Source organism: Schistocerca serialis, chromosome 7, assembly GCF_023864345.2.
Source record: "Schistocerca serialis cubense isolate TAMUIC-IGC-003099 chromosome 7, iqSchSeri2.2, whole genome shotgun sequence".
NCBI lineage: Eukaryota > Metazoa > Arthropoda > Insecta > Orthoptera > Acrididae > Schistocerca > Schistocerca serialis.
In genome coordinates, this window is record NC_064644.1 from 488,264,292 (window position 1) to 488,290,485 (window position 26,194).

General features: G+C 39.0%; 1 protein-coding gene across 1 annotated transcript in view; it reads left to right on the forward strand.

The window, feature by feature from the left end:
* Positions 1–3,349, forward strand: part of LOC126412242 (46 kDa FK506-binding nuclear protein) — an 84,268-nt gene extending 80,919 nt beyond the window's left edge. Inside the window, exon 9 of the mRNA XM_050081734.1 lies at positions 2,959–3,349. Within this exon, the coding sequence (XP_049937691.1) occupies positions 2,959–3,040 (82 nt within the window). The 3' untranslated portion in view covers positions 3,041–3,349. The remainder of the gene's footprint in view (positions 1–2,958) is intronic.
* Positions 3,350–26,194: the final 22,845 nt, after the last annotated feature.

The window sequence follows — 26,194 nt, forward strand, 5'->3', positions numbered from 1 at the left end:
TGTTTTCTACTATGCTGCAGATGATCTTCCATGTGTTCAGTGCCCTTTCCTTGGACAGTGAATGCCCTTTATTACTTTTCACTGAAGAGAGGATTTGTGACTCCAGGTCCAAAAAGGATGATGAACTACGTGGCCTGACAGCTGCTGTTCGTATCATTTTCACTTGTTCAACACATATTGTCATTGTACTCCTAATGTAAATTGTCCACACAGGCGAGTGTGTATGACGCCACACATTCCACTGACTCATCTTGCAGAAATGATAATATTTCATCTGCCACTTCTTTCGTACTCTGAAATTCCTTGGGGTTCCTTTCTCATGAAATGCCAACTTTGGCAACTTTTGTTGTAGGTATAATGCAATGCTTGCTTTGTAAGTTGTTGCCATTGCTCCCCCTGCTGTGTATGTTACTCGTTGACTAAACCATTAGCATCCAATATTGTGGTTGCAGGATAAACATGTGGGGTGTCGAATGCCTTTTGCGACCCTGCACTGGAGGGGTTCCTTGTTTTCACCTTGATTATAATTCAGTTTTGTTAGTTCGATTCGTGAATATTGTGCAATACTTTTGATAGCATTATTACTGTAATATGGAGTGGTGTCTCATTATCTATACATTGTCAAACAGTGTGAGGAATTGAAGGGTGTAAGAACCACATGGTTAAGTTCAGTTTTACATCGCACCATTATCAACCCTTCTACAGTTCATACTCGCATGGTTGTATGTCTCACCTCGTGGATTGGTGAATGGTTCGTATGTTTTACTTCCAGATGTATACAGCAATTTTTTTTTTTTTTTAAATGGCTTTGCAACAAAATGTTAGGTGTTTGTGCAGTTTTATGTGTGACGAACTTTTAAAACTATTCCCTAAAGTGGCGACTACCACCAATATCTTCCAAAAACTATTTTATGAACATGTAACCTCATACAATGTTGCTATATGTCAGTTTGACATGAACAGTGTTACATGTGCGACATAGCCCCAGAAGCAGTCTTGGTATGCCTCTTGTTATATGGCAGGAAGTGCTATCTGCGAATTTTTTATATAGTATATCATTGCAAATCTTCATCCTTTCAACAGTCTTTTCAACTTTGAAAATTGAAGTCTATAGAGGCGAGGTCTGGAGAGTACTTAGGATGAGGCAGCACAGTGATTCCATTTTTTGTGCTTTCGTCGCACACCAACTTGCATGAATGTGAGGGTGTGTTATCGTAATGCAAGACCCATGAATTGTCTTGCCACATTTCAGCCTGTTTCCTTCTGACTTGACCCAACGAGCATTTTTTTATCTTGGAGAACATTTTCCAACCAATTGTGAAGCTTGAACGTTGGTCTCAGCATCACCACCACCAGTTATGATTCTCTTAAAGAACACCTCGTTCTCATTTGCGCAGTCCAAAAGCTCTTCACAGATTGAGGCAAAGGTTTTTCTAGGCTTGACTCATGAGCCATGGAATGTTGGCAGCAACATAATGTATTCCAAGATGATGTGTAAAGAATTCATGACATGATGCAACACAAGTGTTACATCCATCTGCAATTTCTTCTACAGTCTCTCTTGGATTGGCACACACAATTTCCTTAACATTCCTGATGTTACTATCATTGGTAAATGTCAAAGGGAATCCTGAACTAGGATCATCTTTAACTTCTGTCTGCCATTTAACTGTGTGAACCATTCGTAACACCGAGTACAGCTTAAGCACTCATCACTATAGACTTCGTGCATAATTTGATGTGTCTCCATAAAGGTTTTCTTGAGTTTCATGCAAAATTTACCGGGTGTACCGGCATGAAATGAGCGGTGGTTTTTTTTTTTTTTTTTTTTTTTTTTTTTTTTTTTTTCCCCCCAGTGAAACACTAATTTTAAATTGAAAAGTAAAAACATTTTATTCAAAGTACTAACCATCGCTTTCTATACTTTTCGACTTCTTCGTAAGAATCGGTGTTCCTCATCCAATGCGTGTCCCATTGATGAAAACAAATGGTAGTCGGAAGGGGCCAAGTTTGGTGAATATGGCAGGTGGGGTAGCAGCTCCCAGCCAAGTGTTTTTATTGTATCCTGAACCAGTTTTGCTTTGTGTGCAGGTGTATTGTCGTGTAAAAAAATTACTTTGCCATGTCTTCTGGCCCATTCTGGTCTTTTTTCGATCAATGCAGAGTTCAAATTGATCATTTGTTGTCTGTAGCGATTAGTATTCAGTTTCACCGGGTTTTAGAAGCTTATGATACACCACACGTTTCTGATCCCACCAAACACAGATCATTGTTTTCTTGCGGAATCGATCTGATTTTGCAGTTGATGTTGATGGTTGTACTGGATTAACCCACGACTTTTCCTGTTTAGGATTCTTAAAATAAATCCATTTTTCATCGCCAGTAACAATTCGATGAAAAATTGATTTTCTTTCATGTCTTTGAAGCAAAATTTGACAATGTTGTTTCGGTTTTCCATCTGTCTTTCATTCAATTTATGTGGCACCCATTTTCCACACTTTTGGATCTTTCCCATAGCTTTCAAATGGTCAGAAATTTTGTTGTGCAACATTTAGTATTGCTGCCATTTGCTTCTGACTCAAAGTATCATGTTCATCTAATATTGCTTGCAATTCGGCGTATTCAAACTTTTTTGGTGGTCTTCCACGTTCATTTCTTATATCAAAATCATCGTTTCTGAACCGTAGCTGGAGACAAGTGTAAAACAGTTACTGTGTAAGGTGGTCATTGTGTTGCCATAAGGCTGTTTGTAGAACAAAGTCTCAAGTTTTTAGACCACCTCATGTTTGGTTATAAGCTGAGAAATTAGCTGTACAGATCCAGCTTGAAGCATTTTTTATGGTTTGGAACTCAAATTACTAATATTCATGTTTTCTCATTGCAAATAAAGGAATTTTAGACTTTAATAAGTACTACTGGCATAAATTCAACTTCTAATAAAACTGCTGGATTTTTCAGGTATGGTGCCAAAGGTTCACCGCCAGTTATTCCACCGAACAGTGCTTTAGTATTTGAAGTGGAATTAAGAAATGTAAATTAACCTTACTGTGGTAAATGTCGGCGGGACATTGTAACTGCAAAAGACAGTTCTTGGATTTTAAAGCAATGATGCTGGGTTTTAGTTCACCTTGAATGCTTCATTATAATTGACTCATTGACTTGACTTTCTGCCACTGGGAAACCTGTGTATCATACAGTTTTGTATATGATATTTGGTTATTCCAGTAGTATTGTGTATGGCTCAAATGAGAGTTGTGGTGCAAGATTTGTCGTGCATGCGAAGGTGCTGTGTTGTAAATATTTTGTCATGATCATTGAACACAGAATAAATTTTTTTAATAAAATTTGAGGAATTTGTATCATTTTGACACACTCCACCCTGTCACAATTTTCATAGTAACCTACAGTATACTTATTGACACCAAAAAAATTATAATATAAATAACTGCCAACTCCCTTGTAAACAATACAGATTATGTAAAGTAATAGTCTCTGGCGTACGCTGTTTGTCAGTAAAGTTTTAGAATTCAGTGAAAATATAGCTTCTAAGAAACCACATTGCCATTTAGGCTGCAATAAAAACATTCCATATTTCGTAAAGATTCCTTCAGTAAATCATACTTATTTGTCATGTGCTTATGTAAGTTTTATTTTGTGTCTGATAGTGAGAATTACTCTGCAACAAGTAGCCTTTTGTCTCGTGAAGTTCTAGGGAACACCGAAGGTTTTATGGACTGGCTGTAGAGGAATGTTGACCCTCTTGCTGCTACTGATGTGTTATCTGGACTGTGTGCGGAGAGCAGCTTTTGTTATGGCTGTACTGCTCACCAAATGCTGGTGTCTACACTGAGAAATGGCATTCTGGCAGATACGAAACGCGTATAATCTGATTTTGGAGAACAATTAGATGAAAAAATATTATTCCTATATATTTTACGGGCTATCTTCACTCAAGAAAAGATTGAATTTCTCTTTGTTATATGCCATAGTTACTGTGCTGCATCAAATTGAGTAAAACGTGAAATTTTGCAAAAGTAAAAACACATTGCATATGGTGGAATTTAGCTCATACATTAGTGATGAGAAGTAGATAAGATATCAAAATTTTATTTTACATTGAGATCTGAACAATATTTCGTTCTGGAGTTATTAGGATTGTCAAATGGACAATCATGTGAGACGTGGCCATTCACAACCTTGCACATCGCAAATCATGGTCATACAATTGTCTTCTCGTAAATGATTCAAGATATCGAAAGGAGGTTTATTTGCAGATATGATCATGGAAAAAATGAGTCCATTGGTTAAATTCTTTTTTTTTTTTTTTAGTTAGTACTAAGGTTTGTAATAAGGAGATTAATAAAAGTTTTTTGTAAAAATCTGAACAGTTTTCCTACATTTTATGGACTCTGTCTGAAATAAATTGAACAAGTGATGATGCAGTTCCGCCACCTAATATATGACAAACTTTTTTGAGTGCTGTTTTGCCTGTGGTCACTTGGCAATGTGTATTTGTGTTGATTTTTTATCTAAGTGAGTAGTCACAATTTAATGATGATTAGCAGTTGCAGAGTGACACAAGGAGAAATTTTAAATGTGATGAAAGGAGAAGTAGCCAACAAACAAAGATCTGGAAATGGGTGAAATTGAAAAAGTTAATAAGAAAATCCTCTGTGCCAGCTAAAGCCATTAAGTCTGCATAAGTTAATTTTGGGAACAGTTCCAAATGACAGAAGAAATTAAACACTTAGAATTTTCTGGTTTTGCTTTTCAATTGCTATCTGGTGAACTTGAAGCTAAGAAGTCATTCAGTGAAGTATCGTTTTCAAAGGTGGCATCAGGAACAACCTGCAATATATTGTGTATAGATGGTGGGATGAAAAATGAAGAGACTACAGATATTTGTTTATCCAACATCAACAAACTTGTGGCAAAAATTAATGATGAGATACAAAGTGAAGAGAATGCTACTGATCAGGAGGAGGATGAGCCAATCCAAATGGATAGTCACAAAAGACTGAGTTTACTCGAAAGGAATACAGAAAAAGATTCTGATTTAGAAACAGGTGATAAGGTGAAACGTCATTCTCACTAAATTCACAAGATCAATGAAAATTTTGTCATTTCGTGATGTTGAAGGTGCTCTTCAGTCATTTAGAGGCAATGACATATCCAGTTAAAAAGTGGATCATAGACTTCAAGGAAACAACTTTTTTAATGGGTTGCAGTCAATTGCAAATGCTTGTTTTTGTAACAACAACAACAAAAGAAACACATGGTTTGGTTATGCTTTTATTTGGGATGAGAAAAGCCTTAAATTATGGGCTGCACCAAAGAAAGATTTCCAAGAATAATTTGACCTGATAGCAAGTGCTGTGGAGATTAGTGTTTTTCTTGTGGGTTTAGGGCTTACATTTTCTTACACCATAGTTATTTTCTTGTTGTAGAGGTCCTAACCAGTGCTCGTTTCCCGCGCCCGGTTTCGATTCCTGGTGGGGTCAGGGATTTTCTCTGCCTCGTGATGACTGGGTGTTGTGTGATGTCCTTAGGTTAGTTAGGCTTAAGTAGTTCTGAGTTCTAGGGGAATGATGACCATAGATGTTAAGTCCCATAGTGCTCAGAGCCAAGAGCCTAACCAGTGCCTCTGAACTGGCATCAGTACCAGAGGAAAGGCTTGACTACTTAGCATTCTACAGCTGGTATTGGAGCAAAAGAAGAAAACTTCTTCTCGTGAAAAGGCACATCCACTACTTTCCTTCTACAAATGTACATTTCGTTGAATGGGTGTACAGATCATTGACTCGTGAATTGGAGAACACCACAACTTTTCACACAAGACACACCTCAAAGGCTCAACATGTCATAAAAGATTACAATATGTTTTATTTGTCGTAAAGCCTTCTTGTCTTTTTTTTTTTTTTTTCATTCCTGGAAAGGTGATTGCTCCTTGACGGTCAAGCCGCGACGCCAAAATGCGAAAGGCCCTGACCACAGCAGGTAAAAGCATTTTACTTGTTATCACACCTTGGTGTTTTCTTGTATTCCACACCTCCCCTGTATTATCTGCACATACAAAAACACTTGTGTCTAGTATATGTTCTGCGACTTACTCCATCCTTATTATACACAAGGAGTATGAAATGTCGTTTGCCTAAATTGCTTGTAACACTTAAAGATGCACCAATTGCTGTCTCGACAAAAGAAGAAACAGAAGAGTCTCTTCAAGAATATTTTCTCATAATGAAGGAAATAGCCAGCTGTGCTGACATTAAAAACTCACTATTTCATTATTGATTGACAGGATAGAAGAAGACTAAGGTACAAAACTTGTACTTCACGGTGCAGGAATTGTGAAAGTTTAAAGAAGAATGAGACATCTGATCTGTGAAGTCATCGCTGAAAAGAAAATGTAAGTTCTAGCAATGGAAATTTAAACTTCAGTAAGAAAGAGGCTAAAGACTCGAGTAACAGAAATATTGAAAGCACAGCTTGGGAGGCAGTTTCAGTTGGGGTCACATATCTAATGATTGCAACCACAAGAGCAAGGGAAAGATATGCTTAAACTGGAATAAGTTTGGCCATACCTTATCGATGCGTGGAGGAGAATAATGATTAAAAGGTGTCAACGAATGCAAACACTGTGCAGAGTATTGGCACTTGTAAACTTAAAAGTATGAAAAAGTATCTGAGAGGTGAAGGTGCCGACTGACTGTGCCAGTCAATTTATTACAACAGTATGTTTTTGAGATATGGATGCTCAGTTTGCGAAAAACAGATGTAGTCTGACAGGATTTGGAAAAAACTTGATGTCTCCATGATGGTATTTTACAGGCTTTGTTGAGACTGAGGATGTGAAAATAGAAACACATTTTTGTGGTTTCTAGAGACACTATGAATTTAGAAATGTTTGTCGGTAACAACTTTCTAGATAAAACTGAAGCTTTAATAAACAAGGGTGGAGTTACTATCGGAAAGCCAGAAGCAGAAGCTCATCTTATATGTATCCACATAGCAGACAAACCAGAAACTCTGTTAGTGATGAAACAAAGGAACACATCAAAGATTTTGTGACTGACTACACTCTAAAAAGTCCACTGATGTCAGGATGAAGATAATTGTGTGATAATTGATATACAGTAGACACAGAAGATTGTTACCAGGAGAGAGAGAGAGAGAGAGAGAAATTGTTGACAACCAAGTCCAGAAGTTGTATGATCAAGGAATAATAGAACAAATTTCATCTGAATATGCTAACCCAGTTGGAGTTGTAAAAAAGGAGAATCATAGATGATCTTTTAGTTAAACTACAAGACACTTGTGTGTTTTCCACAGTAGACTTCAAGGATGGGTTGTTTCAGATTGCTGTTGAAGAGTAGCCAAAAATCTACCTCATTTGTGACACACTCAGAGCAGTTTAAATTCAGGAAAGTTTAGTTTGGAAACACATTTACTTACATGGACATAATACTAACAATTATTGATGATGAGACACTTCAGTGGCTTTGTTTAGTATTAAAAACTGCAGTAGAATAGAGCTTGGAAATTAATTATGCAAAATGCCATTTCTTGAAGAGAACAGTTGAGTTTCTTAGGTATGTCTTCTGAAAAGACAATAGCTGTTCAAAACTTTCCAGAACTGAAATCTATTGCATCAGTTATTGCTCTTTCTGTTTAGTAAGTTGTTAATATTGGTTGCATGAATATAAAAGTCAGAAGGGAGAGAGGGCAGTTATAATGACGTGATGACAAAAATCAGTGAAGCCTGTCTTCAACACAGTGAGGTACGACTGTGAGCATTCCGTCTTCGGGCCACGAGTGGCCTACCGGGGCCATCCGACCGCCGCGTTATCCTCAGTGGAGGATGCGGATAGGAGGGGAGTGGGGTCAGCACACCGCTCTCCCGGTCATTATGATGGTATTCTTGACCGAAGCCGCTACTAATCGGTCGAGTAGCTCCTCTATTGGCATCACGAGGCTGAGTGCACCCTGAAAAACGGCAACAGCGCATGGCGGCCTGGAGAGTCACCCATCCAAGTGCCGATAGCACTTAAATTCGGTGATCTCACGGGAACTGGTGTATTCACTGTGGCAAGGCCGTTGCCTGAGGTATGACTGTGGGAAGATGATTGTAATAAAAAGACACTTATAAATCAGCATTGGACTTCAGTATCGTGCAATAGAATTGAGATAGGTTCGTTTTCTGGAACGTGCCGTAAACACTTATGGTTGCGACATCGGCAGCCAGTCCATTGATTCACTGTTTTAGGACGGACCTGAAATGAGTATTTGCTGAGAAACATTAAAAGTTGTTAGATGAGGACAAGGAGTAAATTAATCAATACAAATGAATTGAATAAATTTATTATTGTAATCCGGATAATCCAAATCAGCAGTGCATGACAATCTTTTTTCATCCATTTACTAAGACAGCTACAATGGAAGAGAGTACAAGACAGTTATGAGGCACACTAGCATTTACCATAAAAAGAAACTCCAGATGAAAATAAATTGTAGAACATATCTCTGAGATTGGGAAACTGTGATGGTAATAATAAATTGTGGGATTACACAATCTCTTTGAATGGCATTGGCACAATTTTTGACTATGAATTTGACAATGCCATTCAACAACACACAACATAACATCTATTCATTCCTTTTGTTCCTGAACTCGCATAATACTTAGTACATTTTATCACAGACTCAGACCAACAAATATGCTCATTTAATTTACATAGTAGGAACTGTTCATACACATAGGACAACGTTTTCTTTGTTTTGAAATAGTTTTTCATTACTGTATTTAAGTATGTTAGATTGACTGACACAATCTGTTTCATCACATTGGTGAAAATGTAGGCCACATGCCCAGGGAAGTTGGATGACAGGAGGTGACAGAGGCTGGCCCACAGTTCCACTTAGTGAATGGGATCCAGGAGATGAGTTACTGTTCTTGAATGTCACTTCTCAACCAAGGCATCATTTAGATAGTTGTCAAACCTTCCCCATAGGCTGGGATTATGAAAAGATTGTACGACAGAATTGGTGATGCTTTTGCACAATTGTCAATGTTTGAGAGTACAAAGGGTACAAAATTTATATTTCTAAACATGTAAATAGATATGAACACATTTGTGTATATTTTGATAAATCTTATGCTATTTTAAGAGATTCTGTAATTTCCTACGAGATCTCCTCAGTTTTATTCAGGGTCGTTATTTACATCTTTTGAATTTTCATAATGTTACCACATAGGCAAAAGTCTATCTCGACAATCAACTCTTCCGTACAACGACTCCCTTCTGTATTCAAGACACCAAACATTTCCTAGATTGTATGAAATTGGTGTCAGTCCCACTCCCACTACACGTCTCCTTGTCACCATTGCTACCAACCCTCTATACCAGTATTCCCCCATGTACATAGTCTGACTGCTGGTAAACATTACCTCAATCACAACCCACCTGACTCCAAACCTACAACGACCTTCTTGCTCACCTTAATCAACTTTATACTTATGAACAACTACTTTACCTTTGAATGGCAGACATACAAATAGATCTGGGATTTGGACATGAGAAACAGAATGTCTTGTTCCTGTACCAAACTTTTCATGAGTCACTTGGAGGGGCTCTCCTGGAGTCCATTAGCCTTCTTGCCTAGTTGGATTTAGATACATTGATGACGTCTGCCATATAGAGTTGTGGTGAGGCTGACCTGTTGGAATATCTAAATTCCTAATACCTAAATTTCAACATGGTGCTATTCATAATGCCATGTCACTTTCCATAATGTTGACCTCATCTTCACTGAGGGCCAGCTACATACTTCTGTCCACATTAAACCCACTAACAAGCAACAGTACTTACATTTTGACAGTTGCCATCTTTTCTACGTCAGATGTTCCCTCCCATATACCCTTGGCATTCGAGGTAAATGTATTTGTTCAGATTCAGACAGTTTACACTAATTCACCACTATTCTAACCTCAGTCTTAACTGGACATAATTACCCTACCAGCCTAGTTCAAAAGCAGATTTCCTGGACCATCATGTCCAATCCTTGATCCTTCCAAAAGACAACTTAGGAATACACTTTGTCACTCAATACTATCCTAGTCTTGAATGTATTAATGAGCTACTTTGATACAGCTAGGACTTCCAAAAATTGTGCCCCGAAGGTCCATTCTAGCTGACATTTTGCCTGCTAGATCTAAATAGCTTTTTATCACCTCTCCCTCCACCCAAGCCCCAATCTCAGCAATATCCCGGTCAGACCCTACACTCCTTGGCACCCATTTCCCTGGCTCCTACCCCTTCAGCAGTCCTCGCTGTAAGATTCGCTCAATGCACCCTTCTATCACGACCTATACCAGCCCTGTAACTGGTGAAATATATACTGTCAAAGGCCACCTGTGGAATGACATGTCGTGTGTCAGCTGTTATGTAAACACTCTTCAGCCTTTTACATTCATCAGTTTTGATGAATGGGCATAGGCAGAGTGTATATACTGGCAACACAAAATGTCACGTTGCAGAGCATGCTCCACAACATGGGTCATGACCTCGATGCCTGTTTCACCACATTTACTTTCTCGATTCCTCACCCTCCCGCCAGTTTCTCAAAACTGTGCAGGTGGGAACAGGCATTACGGTATGCCCTTGGTTCTGACATTAATTTATGATAATTTCTTTGGTCTCAACTTTTCCTTTCAGTAACAATTCCTTCCTTCCCTCTCCTTTAGTTTTCTACGTACTTTATTTTCTGACCTGTCTATTTTTCCTCTCCACCCCCTCCACCTGTATGCAACTTTCCATAACTCTCCCCATTTCTTAAACCTTACCTTTACTTTTCCTTCACTCCTTTTCCTTCCCCTTCAGCTCTTTTGCCAGAAAAAGGAGCCACTGGCTCTGAAAGCTTGCATATTCCTGTAACCTTTGTGTGTGATTTCCCCTGCTGCCGCTTAGTAGATTTTTAATCCAACCAATTATATTTTCAAACACTGATTACTATCATTGACCGAGTGGGAAGCATAGATTGATACTCACCAAATAGAAGAAATGTTGAGTCACAGACACGCACAGTGAAAAAGAGTGCTAAAATAGGGCACTGAGCGTGACTGCAGCTGTCTGACGTGAACAGAAATCTGCTGGGGAGGGTGGTGAGGATAAGGAGGTGGCATAAGGACAGGAGAGGGGTAGGAACAGCAGGTTATGGATGGGGGAAGATTCAGTGCTGCCTGTGGGAGCATGCAGGGATATTGTGTGGACAGGGTAGGGCTGCTACATGCACTGTCAGGAGGCTGTGCTGGTGGAGGGAGAGGAGAGAAGTAGAGAAGAGGAAAAGACTAGTAGGACGGTTGACAGGGTAGAAAGTGTGTGTAGTGGTGGAGACAGACCAGGCAAGGTGGTAGGTGGAGGACAGAGATTAGGGAATGTTGGGGACAGGTGATTACAGGAACGAAGGCTATGTTAATGGGGAGAGTACCCACCCACACAATTCAGAAAACCTGGTGTTGGTAAGGAAGAATCCAGATAGTGCAGGCTGTGAAGCAGTCTTTAAAGTTAAGCACATCGTATTGGGTAGCAAGTTCAGTAACAGGGTGGTCCAGTTGTTTCTTGGCCAAAGTTTGGTGGTGGGCATTCATAGAGACAGACATCTTATTAGTTGTCACACCCATGTAGAAAGAGCACAGTGGTTGCAGCTTAGTTTGTAGACCACATGGCTGCCTCTGCATGTAGCCCTGCCTTGATGGGGTAGGTGATGCCTGACAGGACTGAAATAGGTGGTTGTCAGTTTTGCATCTAGGTCTGTTGCTGAGAGATGAATCATGTGGCAAGAGATGGACAAGAATGTTGCGTAGCATCGTTGGATAGCAGAATACCTCTGGGAGGGGTGGGGAGAATATTCCTCATTTCAGGGTACGATGAGAGGTAGTCGATACACTGGCAGAGAGAGTGATTCAGTTGCTCCAGTCCTGTCTTGTATTGCGTCACAAGAGGAGTGCTCCTTTGTGGCCAGACAGTGATTATGGGGGAGGTGGTAGCTCACTGGAGATAAAAGGCATGGGAGATGTATTTCACCGAGTTTGGAGGGTATTTCAGTCTGTGAAGATCTCGGTGGGAACACTGGGATATTTGGAGAGGGATTGTTCACCACTATAGATCTGACGACCATGGGTCACCAGCCTGTATGGAAGTGACTTCTTGGTATGGAATGGGTGGCAGCTGTTGATGTGGAGGTACTGTTGGTGGTTAGTAGGTTTGATGTTGTCGGAAGTACTGATCCTTGAGGTGGAGGTCAACATCGAGGAAGGCGGCTAGTTGGGTCGAGGGCGTAGTTTGTAATAGTGAACAGGAAGGAGGTTGTAAGTTTGGTGTACGTCAATCAATGGAAAAGATAGCATTCAATAGGAGCAAGGCCATAGGCATTAGGGATGTTAGTGTAGAGAGAAGTGGCATTCTCAGTAACAATCAGGACATCAAATGAAGGTGTTTGTCTGTGAGAGCGGGTAGGATTATAAAGTTGGGATCAGTTTAGGTGGTCAATTGCGGTTCTTTCTGCAGATGTAAGGTGGGTTCCCATGTTGATGGATATAAAGCAAAGATAGAAGTTAGCAAATCCTGGAAAGTTAACGGGTGGATTAGGTGGAAGTGGGGGTGTATCGCAGTTGGATGTAAGAGTGAACTGGTCAGGCAGAATTCAGTGTTGCTTTTGGATTTAGTCTGATTTGATAGGCTTGGTGTCGAAAAAGTGTTACCACAGTAATGATCAGGAGAAGCAGAGAAAGTCTCCATGGCCAACTGTATCCTCACCTACTTTTACTTCTCCTTTGAAAGCATCACCTACAAAACAAATTTGTGGTACAGCAAGTGGCACCTGCATGATCCCATCCTATGCCATTCTATTTGTGGGCCATCTGGAGCAGACTGTTCCCACTCATCCATGAGCTGGAGAGTGCCCACTTACCTGTGAGGCACCCTATCGGCTGGGGGGCTGCTGTTGTAGGGACACACGACTGCATTGATCATGTGTATAAGTGAAGGGGCCAGCCAGGGTGTGATGCACACCTGCACTCCAAATCACGCTGAGAGGCACTATGTCAAATTTCTTCCAGAGATCTAGAATCTGCATGTTGCCGTTCATCCACAGTTTGCAGCATATTGTGTGAGAAAAGGACAAGCAGAGTGTAGCACGAGTGTTGCTTTCTGCGAGGGACATTCAATAAGTAATGCAACACATTTTTTTTCTGAAAGTAAGATGGTTTTATTCAGGATTTGAATACACCATATTATTCCTCACCAAAACTGGGCAAGAAAAAAAATGTGTTGCATTACTAACTATTGAGTGCCCCTTGTAAATCCATGCTGATTCATGGACAGAAGTTTTTCTGTTTAAAGTACATTTATTTTATTAAAACTTAGAAGACACTCAAAAATTTTATGGCAATCCAGTGTTGAGGACACCAGTCTGTAATTTTGCAGGTCCGCTTTTTTATCCTTACTATACACAGGAGTCACTTGCACTTTTTTCCAATCGCTTGTAACTTTGTACTGGATGAGAGATCCATGATAAATCCAAGCTAAGTAAGGGAAAATGGCAAAGAGTGTTCTTCGTAAAACTGAACTGGGATTCCATCTGGACCTAACAACTTAGTTTTCAACTCTTCCAATTGATTCTCAATGCCACGTTTGCCTATTTCTATGTCCTCCATACAGCAGTCTGAGAAACATGAAATTTAAAATTTCAGCTTTCCTTTTGCTGTCATCTACTGTGTCACTGAGCTGGTTGACAAGTGACTGAACGGAAGTCTTAAGACTTGCTTAGTGATTGAATGTAGGTTCAGAATTTTTTAGCTTCTCAGTAAGTTCTTTTGCTAACATATGGTGGTAGAAGTTGTATGCTTCGTGCATCAGTCTTTTATAGATGCAGAAATTTCTACTAACTTTAGCTTGTCAACATTTCCACCTTCTTTGAACAGAGTATACTACAATCTGTGTTTGCTCAGCATTTTCTGAATTTTGTTATTAAACCACAGAGGGTTTGTTTCCATTCTTAATCCATTAATGTGACACATACTTCTCTGTATCCATCATACTGGAACTAAATGATGTCCATCCATTGCCTCAGTAAGGAGAAAACACATGCTTATCTGCTCCTTCTAGCATAAAAACTGTACTAGCCATCTTTGTGGATTGCCTCCAACTAATATTGCATGCTCAGGGAACTTCCAGGCTACTGAGCATATACTTCCTTTGAATGATTCTACTACTGTTATGGTGGAATTGAGTAGCCGGTAATATCATCTGATGATTAACTTGAGTTCACATAGTCCTGTTACTTGCAAAGAGAAATTTCAGACTGACTCAGTTTTGACTGCTATTGACATAATGTTGATTGCAATGAACACTCGCCCTCCTATGGTGTCTAACTGCTGTTTTTGATATGTGTTCCATGCCTCATTAAATATTTCAGAACTTTCTGCTTCAAGTTTCTTGGTTCCAAGTATAACTTGAGTGTGACTGCTTTCCTGGATGGCGGTCAATTCAGGAACTTCGTTACAAATGCTTTAGCAGTTAAAATTGTGACATTCAAAGTGTCTTTACTTTGTATGTGATCAGATTTTACTCTGTATATCAATTGGCAATTGTTCATCATATGATCTCAAACAATTGCCTAGCCTTAAAAAGCTCAAAGTGCATTTCTAATGTAATACCAAGTTAGAAATAAATAAGGAATCCACAGCCTCCCAAGGTATGAAATGTTGTATAAATTATAATCTCTGTGATATTTTCTGTCTGAAAAAATATTTTATATGTCCAACTCACTTCTTTTGTATCACTTGTCTCTTGGCACCTTATCTGTCTGCACAGACAGTAGATGATGATGCTACTGTACAATTTAGATTTATACATATGATCTAAAACTGAAGCAGCTTTTTCTAACCTTACGGAATTGTGACAGTGAAGTTATCCGGTTGCGTACAACAGGTCTAGAGGATGTTTTTACTGGCCAACTGGTTCTGCTGTGATGGTTTTCAAGTCATTGACAGAAAGTCTACATTCAGTAGTGCAGAAATACCTGGATCATGCAGTATTAGTTGGAGGTGACTTTAACTTACTGAGTATAGCCTGGGTTGTCTGTAGATTTACTGCAGCGGGTACAGACAAAAAGTCTTGCGAAGCTCTTTTGAACATGTTTTCCGAAAACTGTCTTGCGTAACTAGTTTGAAAGCCCACACACAATGGAAATAGTTAGGCCTTGTAGTTATTAACAGGCCAAATGTAACTTCCTGGCAGATTAAAACTGTGTGCCGGACCGAGACTTGAACTCGGGACCTTTGCCTTTCGCGGGCAAGTGCTCTACTTCAGTGTGTCATGCAGAATTTCGTTATTCATCTGAGACCCATCATCACCAATGATGGCAGGCATATCGAACATGTCATAACTAAATCCGAATATCTATAATGATGTTTAAATGTTGAATAAAGTGTGTGCATGCCATAGTTTTTAACTAATTTATGTTTTTTTTTTCCTTCAGATAGTTCATAACTGTCACCTTTAAGTGAGCAGCCAACTGATACAATTACACCATTGTTACAAAATTTTAAAGCAATGGAGAATTAACACTGCAATTGTAAAAGCAATCAGCTACACGACAAAAAATATTATAAGAATTACAAAAACAATCGAATGATTTGTGAAAGCAATCCAATGATTTAGTGAAACTGACAGTCAAGTTTAACACTTTGTCAGTGCAGATGATGTTACACAGTTAAAGAAGGCTTATTGTGGTCTACCAGAAACATTGCAGACTTTGTCCAAGGCTGTGTTCCCAGTAGCACGATCGCCCGATGGCTTGGTCACAGTGTGTCTGATCTCCTTTGTCAGTTTCTCATGGGGTCAAGGAGGCTAAGTTCCATGTATGAAGTAGATTAAATTTTAACATTGAAGGGTGGGATGGATAATGCAGTGCCTCTGTGCTTGGAGACAAGTGCTGCAATGCAGCATTTGCCATTAAAAAGATGCCAAATGCATGTAAGTGAGCTATATCTGTCTTGAAAAGAACTTTGTGAATACTTTATACCCTGTCTCCAGTTATTGGAATTACCACATGAGTTTTACGAATATATGAGATGAAGGGAAAAATGCAATTCCACAAAAGTTAAAAACACTTTAACTTTGCGGTATCACTTTCCTCCTCCCATCGCCAGTTAGTGTCATTTGAAGGTAACATGTTGTATTTGATGTTTTACATATTTATACCAGTTTCAGTGATACAGTATTATGAAAAGGATAGAATGCTATTGACCATATAGTGGAGATGCTGAGTCACAGACACACACAGCAAAAAGACACTAAACAAGTAAGCTTTCGGCCAATAGGCCTTCTTCTGAATTAGACAACATACACACACCCACATTTGCTCAAACACAACTCTCACACATATGACAACTGTCTCTGGCTGCTGATAGAGTCTGGCCTTGGCAGCCTGAGCCAGTGGTCATGTATGTGAGAGATGCGTTTGCATCTGCAACTCAATATCTCTACTATATGGTGAGTAGCAATCTATCTATTTCATAATATTGTGACTATTCCATCCTGGATTTTCCACTGTTTATTTTTGATGATACTCTGCATTAAGGATCTCTCTCAAACACATTATTCTGTGTATGGGTTATTATGCTACAGTGGTAGGATGTGCGACTTCCGTACATAAATGTTTTGCTAGTGAGGTATATGCTCGGATAAAAATTTGTATGTCAGTATATTCAGATAACCAGATTCTAGTACTGGAAAGGTCAATGTCCTTTAAACACTTGTCCAGCAGATTTGAGAAAGGAAGTAACACGGTTTCTGGTGGCAGTATTATTTCAGATTGAGTGTAACTTTTAGAAAAAGGAAATCAACTATATTACAGCATCTGTTGGTGCACTTCCATGAAGCATAGCTCCCAAATTTGGTACAGAAAAAGTTTAATATTTCGCAGCGTTTGGGGTGCAAGAGTGAAAGCATTAGCTTTTAAATTAGCCTTTAAGGCATCGTAAATAGCATCCGACATATCACAAAAAAACTTTGAAATTGTATACTTTTCAGAATGTGGTATAGGCCTAAATATTAAAAAGGTATAATCACCAGTTCTAGTTTTACTTGAGCCAGAACTGCATCTTTAATGTGAGTGTCAGATTTTTTAAAAGAGCTCGAATGACACCTCCAGAAGTAGTCAAAATTAGCTCTCATTATTCAAAAGTGTTTCGCAGGTGTGTCTTTGGTTTTAGATACTCAAGAAAATTACAATCACTCTGTTTTGCTGAATTTATGTGAAACTGTGCATACATCAGTTAACGTTCAGTGATTGTCATTCAACATGCGTGTGAAGGACAGGCATAAAATTTAGAATAAGATACTCGGAACACCTAAAGTGCTGAAAGTGTAAACACATACACCACATTTGCAAACCACTTCATGTAACAAAATCAGCACCCTACTGACATAAAAGTCAGCAAGCAGTAATACTGATGTCCACCCACCACAATCCAAAAAAGATCCAGTACAATAACTTTCAGCATGAGATTTGCCATCCATCCCACTGGAATAAATTATTTTTTGAGGTTATAATTTACTAAAACACCTAAAACTTCCAATAAAGATTCCGTCTATTTATGGTTTCCATGGTTTCCAATCAATCTGTGATTTCATCCAGCCCATAGATTCCAAACTACCAGGTGATCAAAAACTCAGTATAAATTTGAAAACTGAATAAATTATGGAATAATGTACAGGTACAAATTGACACACATGCTTGGAATGACATGGGGTTTTATTAGAACCAAAAAAATGTCTGACAGATGGCACTTCATCTGATCAGAATAGCAATAATTAGCATAACAAAGTAAGACAAAGCGAAGATGATGTTCTTTACAGGAAATGCTCAATATGTCCACCATCATTCCTGAACAGTAGCTGTAGTCGAGAAATAATGTGAACAGCACTGTAAAGCATGTCCGGAGTTATGGTGAGGCATTGGCATTGCATGTTGTCTTTCAGCATCCCTAGAGATGTCGGTCAATCACAATACACATGCAACTTCAGGTAACCCCAAAGCCAATAATCGCACGGACTGAGGTCTGGGGACCTGGGAGGCCAAGCATGACGAAAGTGGTGGCTTAGCACACGATCATCACCAAACAACACGCGCAAGAGATCTTTCACGCATCTAGCAATATGGGGTAGAGCAACCCTGCATAAACATCGTACATTCCAACAGGTGTTTATCAGCCAGGCTGGGGATGATAGGATTCTGTAACATATTGGTGTACCTCTCACCCGTCACGGTAGCAGTTACTAAACTAGAATCACGCATTTCCTCAAAGAAAAAAGGCCCAATAACGGTACATGTGGTAAATCCAACCCATACCACGACTTTCTCGTCGTGCAATGGAGTTTCCATAACAGTTCTAGGATTTTTGGTAGCCCAAATTCTGCAGTTGTGGGCATTGACAGACCCTCAGAGCGTGAAATGAGCTTCGTCGGTCCACAACACGTTACTCAACCAATCGTCATCTTCCGCCATCTTTTGAAATGCCCACACCTCAAATGCCCTCCGTTTCACTAAATCGCCAGGTAACAGTTCATGATGCTGATGGACTTTGTATGGATAGCATCGGAGGGTACGCCTAAGTGCCAATCAAACAGTAGTGTATGGAATGCCGGTGCGACTGCACGAGCGCTAACTTCCCCGTGCATAGACGAACCTGCTGCAGTCTCCATTTCTTCCTCAAATGTCTCAGCAGCATTACGCCTTGTGCTCAGTCGGCCACTATGGGGTCTATTGTCTAAACAACCCGTGGCTTCTAACTTCGAAATCATTCTCGCCACAGCTGCATTTGTCAACGGACCTTTACCCATTCGAATTCCCTTCCTATGGCGATAGGATCATAACACTGAACTAGCACATTCCCCATTCTGATAATACAGCTTCACTAAAAGCACCTTTTCAGGTAACGTCAACATGCCGCAACTGCTGGCGCATCTGATTCTCTCTCTCATTTCAGCTCCTTTTATAAACAATTATCATGCGCAGTCACTGACGTTTTGCTGTCCAGCGCCATCTGTCTAACATTTTGTGAAATTTTTTATAAAACCCCATGTCATTCCACCATGTGTGTCAATTTTTACCTCTCTATCTACATTATTCCGTGATTTATTAAGTTTTCAAACTTATACTGACTTTTTGATCACCCGGTACATCTTGAGTATGATATTTCTCATCCTGAGAATGCCACAAACTCCTTCTTTGTCTAAATTTATCATTTTCTCACAGTCCACCAAAGAAAACAAACTCATTTGAATTTCACCGATTGTTGTCCAAAATCTGTCCATACAAATGAGGAGATCGGCCATATCATAACCGTGCATGTAATACTGTACTGATTTGAAAAGATTACCGTACCTCTGTCTCTGTGGCCTAAGGAACGAAAACAGTTAAAAGCAACTATACTAAAGTTAGAAAATAAAGCTGATACTTTTGAAGAGGGGCAAGGTGCTAAGGAACGAAAGAAATTTAATGACCAGTACAAGCACACTGCTGATGATTTTTCAGAATGGTTTTTGGACAAAGATGTAGAAATTAATAATAGATTGAATTCAGAATTAGAACTACTTGTAAGTGAGAGAGACAATTCTCGTGAATTGGTAATGTCCAAATTGTCAAAAATAATAGTCACTTTGCTGGAATGGCATGACAAAGTGACTGCACTTTATGACAGTGCAACAGGAAATCTCGACAATTGGGGGCATAGTTAAGAGCATCCCGTCATCTGCTGATAAAGTGTATGATAGTCACAGCAGTCTTGCTACATGTCACGTGAGGTACGCAATGGAATGAGATCCGGTGATTTATCCCCAAGCCGTATACCATATGAAGCCACAGCAATGCCTAGACAGTCTTCTGTTCTGGTGGAAGAAAGTTTAATTAAACACAGCCAGTTCCAGGTCTTTATGCCAGACTGGTGTAATCAAGTCACAGAGCAGAATCCCAGTCCAGACCAGTTGGATGGCTAACACATAGCACATGTGACATCATCTCCGATATCACCCAGGTGTGACACAAGATGTGCTGACAGGCACCCAACGAACTAGAATAATAAGAACAGAAGGAAGTACAGGAATCGGCATCATCCCGGTTATCAACACAATGGTTGTGAACACTTCTATAGAAATAACAATAGCAGTTGCTGAAATTTGTGTAACACCAGCCAGAGCTGAAGAAGTAAACATTACCCTTGCAAAAAATAATCAGATGCCTAATGATCCACCTATCTCTAATTGGCAGAAAGAGAGCCTGTTGGGAAGTATAACTGAAATGACAAATAAGTCATAGGTCATGAACAATAACAACATTTGTCAAAGTCATTCAGACCTTAATAAGCCCTCCGATAATGGTCATTACATGGGTGGGGGCATTCGAGACAATGATGTTAAGTTCTTAAGGTATAATGAAGGAACTGAATTAACTAGAGATCAAAACATATGTTCTAATAACTCACAAGTATTAGTTCTGTCTATAATCAAGGTCATCAGTTGTTACAGACACAAGTACCTCTATTAATGTCATATCCTCATTAAGCCCTTCAATGATGGTTATTTCACAGGTGGAGGCCATCAAGATAATCACGTTGACTGAAGAACAAACCCTGATACAAGAGATGAATTGACTATAGATTTTAAAAAACATAACCCACAGATATTAATTCAATCTTCAATCAAGACCATAGTTGGGATAATTCCTGCTTCAGTTGTTCAAGACGCAGGTCATATCACAGAATGTATTTATCTAGATGAAGGAGCTACACAAAGTGCCGAGTTACACAGTACTAAACTGCCTTGTAACTGGAGCTTTAGGTGTAAAGTCACAACCTGTCAAGTGGGAGACACAAGTAGTCATCATAACAGGAAATTGAGTTACGTTATACTGTTTTTAATTTTGAAGAGTCACTTAGTTGAATGCTTGCTTGGCATGGAGTTTTTCTGGGAAAAAGCATGTAAATCAGACTTTTCTTCGGTTAACTGTCACTTGCGCACTGAAGGTAAAGAGATCGTAGTGGACTTAATGCAAACCCGATGTGGCGTGCAGTTAGGATTGCGGTATTTTACAAATCGTGGGCAGGACTACAACAAAACAAATTACTTATTATTAGCGTAACATGAGGTTTCATTTAATCGCTGCCTGTCTCGGCTAAGGATAGTTATTCTGTTAAAGAAATCTCCACCTGGGAACGCGTACCAATGTTGTCTGTCAAGCAGTGTAAATGGCACTAAGTTCATGCAAAAGAGTGATTCCATATAATTTACCGAAATCTTATTCCAGGTGGCAACAATTTTCCTTAAACAAAATGAACTGTTTTTACACACAAGACCACATGCGCATAACACTAATGTATTCTTTCCTGTCAAAAATATTTCGTATAAGTTCTTACGAAATAATGAGGGGTTGGGTTGTTTGGGGGAAGACATCAAACTGCGAGCTCATCAGATTAGGGAAGGAAGTCGGTCGTGCCCTTTCAAAGGAACCATCCCGGCATTTGCCTAGAGCGATTTAGGGAAATCATGGAAAACGTAAATCAGAATGGCCGGATGCCGGGACTGAACCGTCGTCCTCCCGAATGCGAGTGTAGTGTGCTAACCACTGCGCCACCCCGCTCGATGAAATAATCAGGGTTCATACATTAGCAGAGAACAATTTTATCAATGTAAAATGCTGTTTACAGTATATTTAAAGATTATTCACAATCTAAGTCGAATTTATTATTTCTGAGTGTGTTCTGGGCCACTAATATACAATTATTATCGTAAAAACTGATCATCAAGATTCATGTTTGCTTGGTAGTTTGATTTAAAACTGCCGCTGCAATATTTCACTAAGATGGCAGCTAACACAAGACAATCACTTATCGAATCAGGTTCAGGCATTGTTTTACTATCAACAAATAATATATATTAAATCTTTTCTGTACCTTAACTATAAGCATTAACATTTAAAAGTATTCCTCCCTGTTAATCACTTATTATTCAGCATTCACCAATAATCCACGCTAATGGCTGCACTGCTTTGTAGCTGATCAGTAAACTTAACATTTATATATGATGAAAATCACAATTAAATAAAACTCTAACAAGAAGATTGATTTTAATGACTGATAAACTCTGTTTTTCAATATTAAATTAGCACAAAATACAGTTTCTCACCGACCTCAGTGTTACGACATCAATGACGTCCGATCATTACAACAGTTTGAACAGGAAGAAGAAGAAGAAGGATTTTTCTAGAAGACTCATAGATAACAAAAGATGGAGATTTCCATTAACTTTTTCCATGAGTATTGTCTGAGATATAATTTTTTACAGAAAATTAAATTATGTCACTGACAATAATTATTTATTATTTTAGTATTGTTGAAGGCCATTTTTATTAATTTCATGAGAATGTTCACCCACATTCCACACACAACGCTCTCATGAATATCGCCCCTTGGGCTGAGAAAAAAAGCTAGTTTCTGTATTGTATTTATCAGACCATCATATCCACATTGCTTATTGTTCACTTTCACTTGATTAACACATTGTTATCATCATGCAAATGTTCGTTGACGAGATTGTGTAAATGGCTTAACTCTTTGAAGGGCAGCACAACTGTAACTAACCACATACGTAGACAGTTTCAATGGGCGGTGGTCACTGTGGCTAACCATATAATATTTTCTCCCTTTACCGCTCAGGGGCCAGTAGTCTCTTTGCCAATCACCTAATTGTTGCCTAAAATGCCACTAGATGGCAGTGCAGGTCATCTACGCGAATTTTTGCCGCTTATTCAGAACAATAGTTGATACTACTACATTGTTAGCACTGTTCAGTCTACGTGTAATGTAACTTTAAATTTAAATAGAATTTTCCTTGTTTTACAGACAAATTTCGGTGTGCTTAGTGCTGCTAACCTCCGCCCTTCTGCTCCACCCAGTATATTTTCTTCATCTCCATCGAATATGTCTAGCCGAAAAGGAATAACTGAGGATGAATGTTACCGAATTTTATTTGAAGAAGTATCTTATAGTGACAGCAGTGTTGACAGTGATGGAAATGACCCCACATTCACGACAAGCTGTTTAAGTTCTAGTCTTGTGTGCAGTCGTGTGGTTCTAAATTTAACCAGTGGTCTTCATGGGAAGCATCATATTATTTTCATGGACAATTATTTTACATCATATGATCTGTTCAAGGACCTAAAATCCGGACAATTATTTTACATCATATGATCTGTTCAAGGACCTAAAATCCAATGGTGTGTACGCTTGTGGAACAATAAATCCCAGAAGGAAAATCATACCAAAACTCAAGGAGGAAATGGAACAGGAAAGAGGGGAATTCGATTACAAAATAAGCAATGATGGCATAGTAATCTACTGTACAGATGGAAAGATAACAGGGCAGTCAACTTGATTTCAACATGTCATTCACCATCAGATGTGTCCACAGTAACTCGAAAAATGAAAGATGGAACAATAACCAATATCACTTGTCCAATTGTATTGAAAGACTACAATTCCAATATGAACTATGTGGATAATTTTGATCGACTAAAGTCAGACTATGCTATTGACAGAAAAAGCAAGAAATGGTGGCTGAGATTGTTTCTTCACTTTTTAGACTGCAGTGTGACAAACGCGTTCATTATGCACAAAGAAATCGAAATGGAGCAGTTCTCCAATTAAGACTTCCGTCGAGAGGTGTACAAAATCTTGTTGGCTCCAAAAACAGTTTCAGTGGCAGCTAATTTTGCTTCTGTATCCCAAAGTAGTACAGCAACCCAAATCAAATCACACAAACCATACATAGACAAAAGCAGTAAACAACAACCAATTCACTCATCATCTAGAAGATAGGCAGTTTGCAGTTCAAAGAAAAATTCTTTGTGAACAGTGTGGATGTGTTCAGTGTGCAAAGTACCTTTGTGTCTGAGAGCAGGCAAGAACTGTTTCAAGAGATACCAAGAAAATTAAAAACTAGTTATTTCAAAGTTCAACCACCAAATATCGAATTTGTATGCTGTAATGGGGTGGTGGTTACCTGTAGTGACCACATTTAATGTTAATATTTTGTTGTTGTTCAAGTGAATTTTTACAAACTCAATGTATAAAACATGTCAAGACAATAAAACAAATGTGTTACAAGTAAAAGAAATTTGAAATTTGCAAATAATTTTTCTTGCCCCATTAGGGTAAATTTTAGTCGTGTTTACCTGCCCCTCAAAGAGTTAAGTAACTATAAAATCTTGGAAAATGCGGCGGAGATTTCCTGGATTAACTTATCCCCCCCCCCCCCCCCCCCCCCCCCCCCCCCGCCCATCTGGATTCACTGGATTCGGAAAACCGGGAACAAAACCGTCCAAGGGGCTTCAAGAAAATACAGTTACCTGCTCTTATTTGTCAGGCTTGACATGAACATAATAGATAATATTTTGAAAACGCAATTTATATTTATGTTTAGTAGCATCAGAGGTCAAGAGAGTCTTTCACGGAAGTTTACCATGAAAAGTAAAAGTTCGTGTAGCCCAGATAACAAATTTCATATAACGATTCACCGATGACGTCATGCAGCCACCGCCACGTCGAGCCGCTGGATCGCAGGCAGGTGGAGACCGCTGCTGAAATGCTCCCGACCATGTGGATGATCGTCGGCCACACCCTGGTCTGGATCTGTTGCTGTCTGGAAGTATTACTGCAGCAGGTTCTGCTTTTCTCTTTACACGTCCGTCTCGTACAAGATGAGTAGATGAAATGTCGAAACAGGGTATCAGTAACAAGATAATTATTATATTTATCCTGTGGAAGAAGTATTAGTTTCAAATTCACAACTGGTCACTGTGGCCAAGTGGTTCTAGGCGCTTCAGTCCGGAACCGCGCAGCTGCTACGGTCGCAGGTTCGAATCCTGCCTCAGGCATGGATGTGTGTGATGTCCTTAGGTTAGTTAGGTTTCAGTAGTTCTAAGTCTAGGGGACAGATGACCTCAGATGTTAAGTCCCATAGTGCTTGGAGCCATTTTTTCTAATTCACTGTCATTCACACGGATTCATACGGCTTGATTAGATTTAGATTAGATTTACTTCCATTCCAATTGATCCATAGTGAGGAGGTCCTCCAGGATGTGGAACATGTCAGAAAAACAACAATAGATGATAAATATTTACAACTAAAACAAATAAGCTAATGTACCATTCCACAGTACCCAAGTGGAATGATCATCATTTTTTATTGAACACTATATGGATGAGTCATTTTACAAATACTAATGCACTGAATTTAAAATAAAAAAGTTTTTTATTTATTTATAATGTAATAAACATGTAATAGAACTACTATAATACTTATTTACAATGAACGCATTACTGCACTGATATGGTGCAGAAGTTAGATTGTACTTACACACACACACACACACACACACACACACACACACACACACACATTTTCAATGAACACATTACTGCACTGAAATTTGCAGAAGTTATATTGTACTTATGTACAAATCAGTTGGTTTTACTGAGAAATTCATCAATGGAGTAGAAGGAGTTGCGCCACCAATAAATCCTTTAGGCTTCTCTTAAACTGAATTTCATTGGTTGTTAAGCTTTTTATGGCTGCTGGCAAGTTATTGAAAATGTGTGTTCCTGAATAATGCACACCTTTTTGTACAAGACTAAGTGACTTTAAATCCTTGTGAAGATTATTCTTATTTCTAGTACTGATTCCATGAATTGAGCTGTCGGTTTGAAAAAGTGATATATTTTTAATGACAAATTTCATTAAGGAATAAATTTATTGGGAAGCAGTAGTTAGTATCCCAAGTTCCCTAAACAGGCTTCTGCAAGATGTTCTTGAGTTCACACCACATATAACTCTTACTGCACGTTTTTGTGCCCGGAAAACTTTAGCTTGGCTTGATGAATTACCCCAAAAAATAATCCCATATGACATTATGGAATGAAAGTAAGCATAGTATGCCAGCTTTTTCATTTTTATATCCCCTACGTCTGACAAAATTCGCATTGCAAACAGAGATTTGTTAAGACGCTTCAGCAGTTCTGTGGTGTGCTCCTCCCAGTTGAATTTATTATCAAGCTGTAATCCCAAGAATTTAA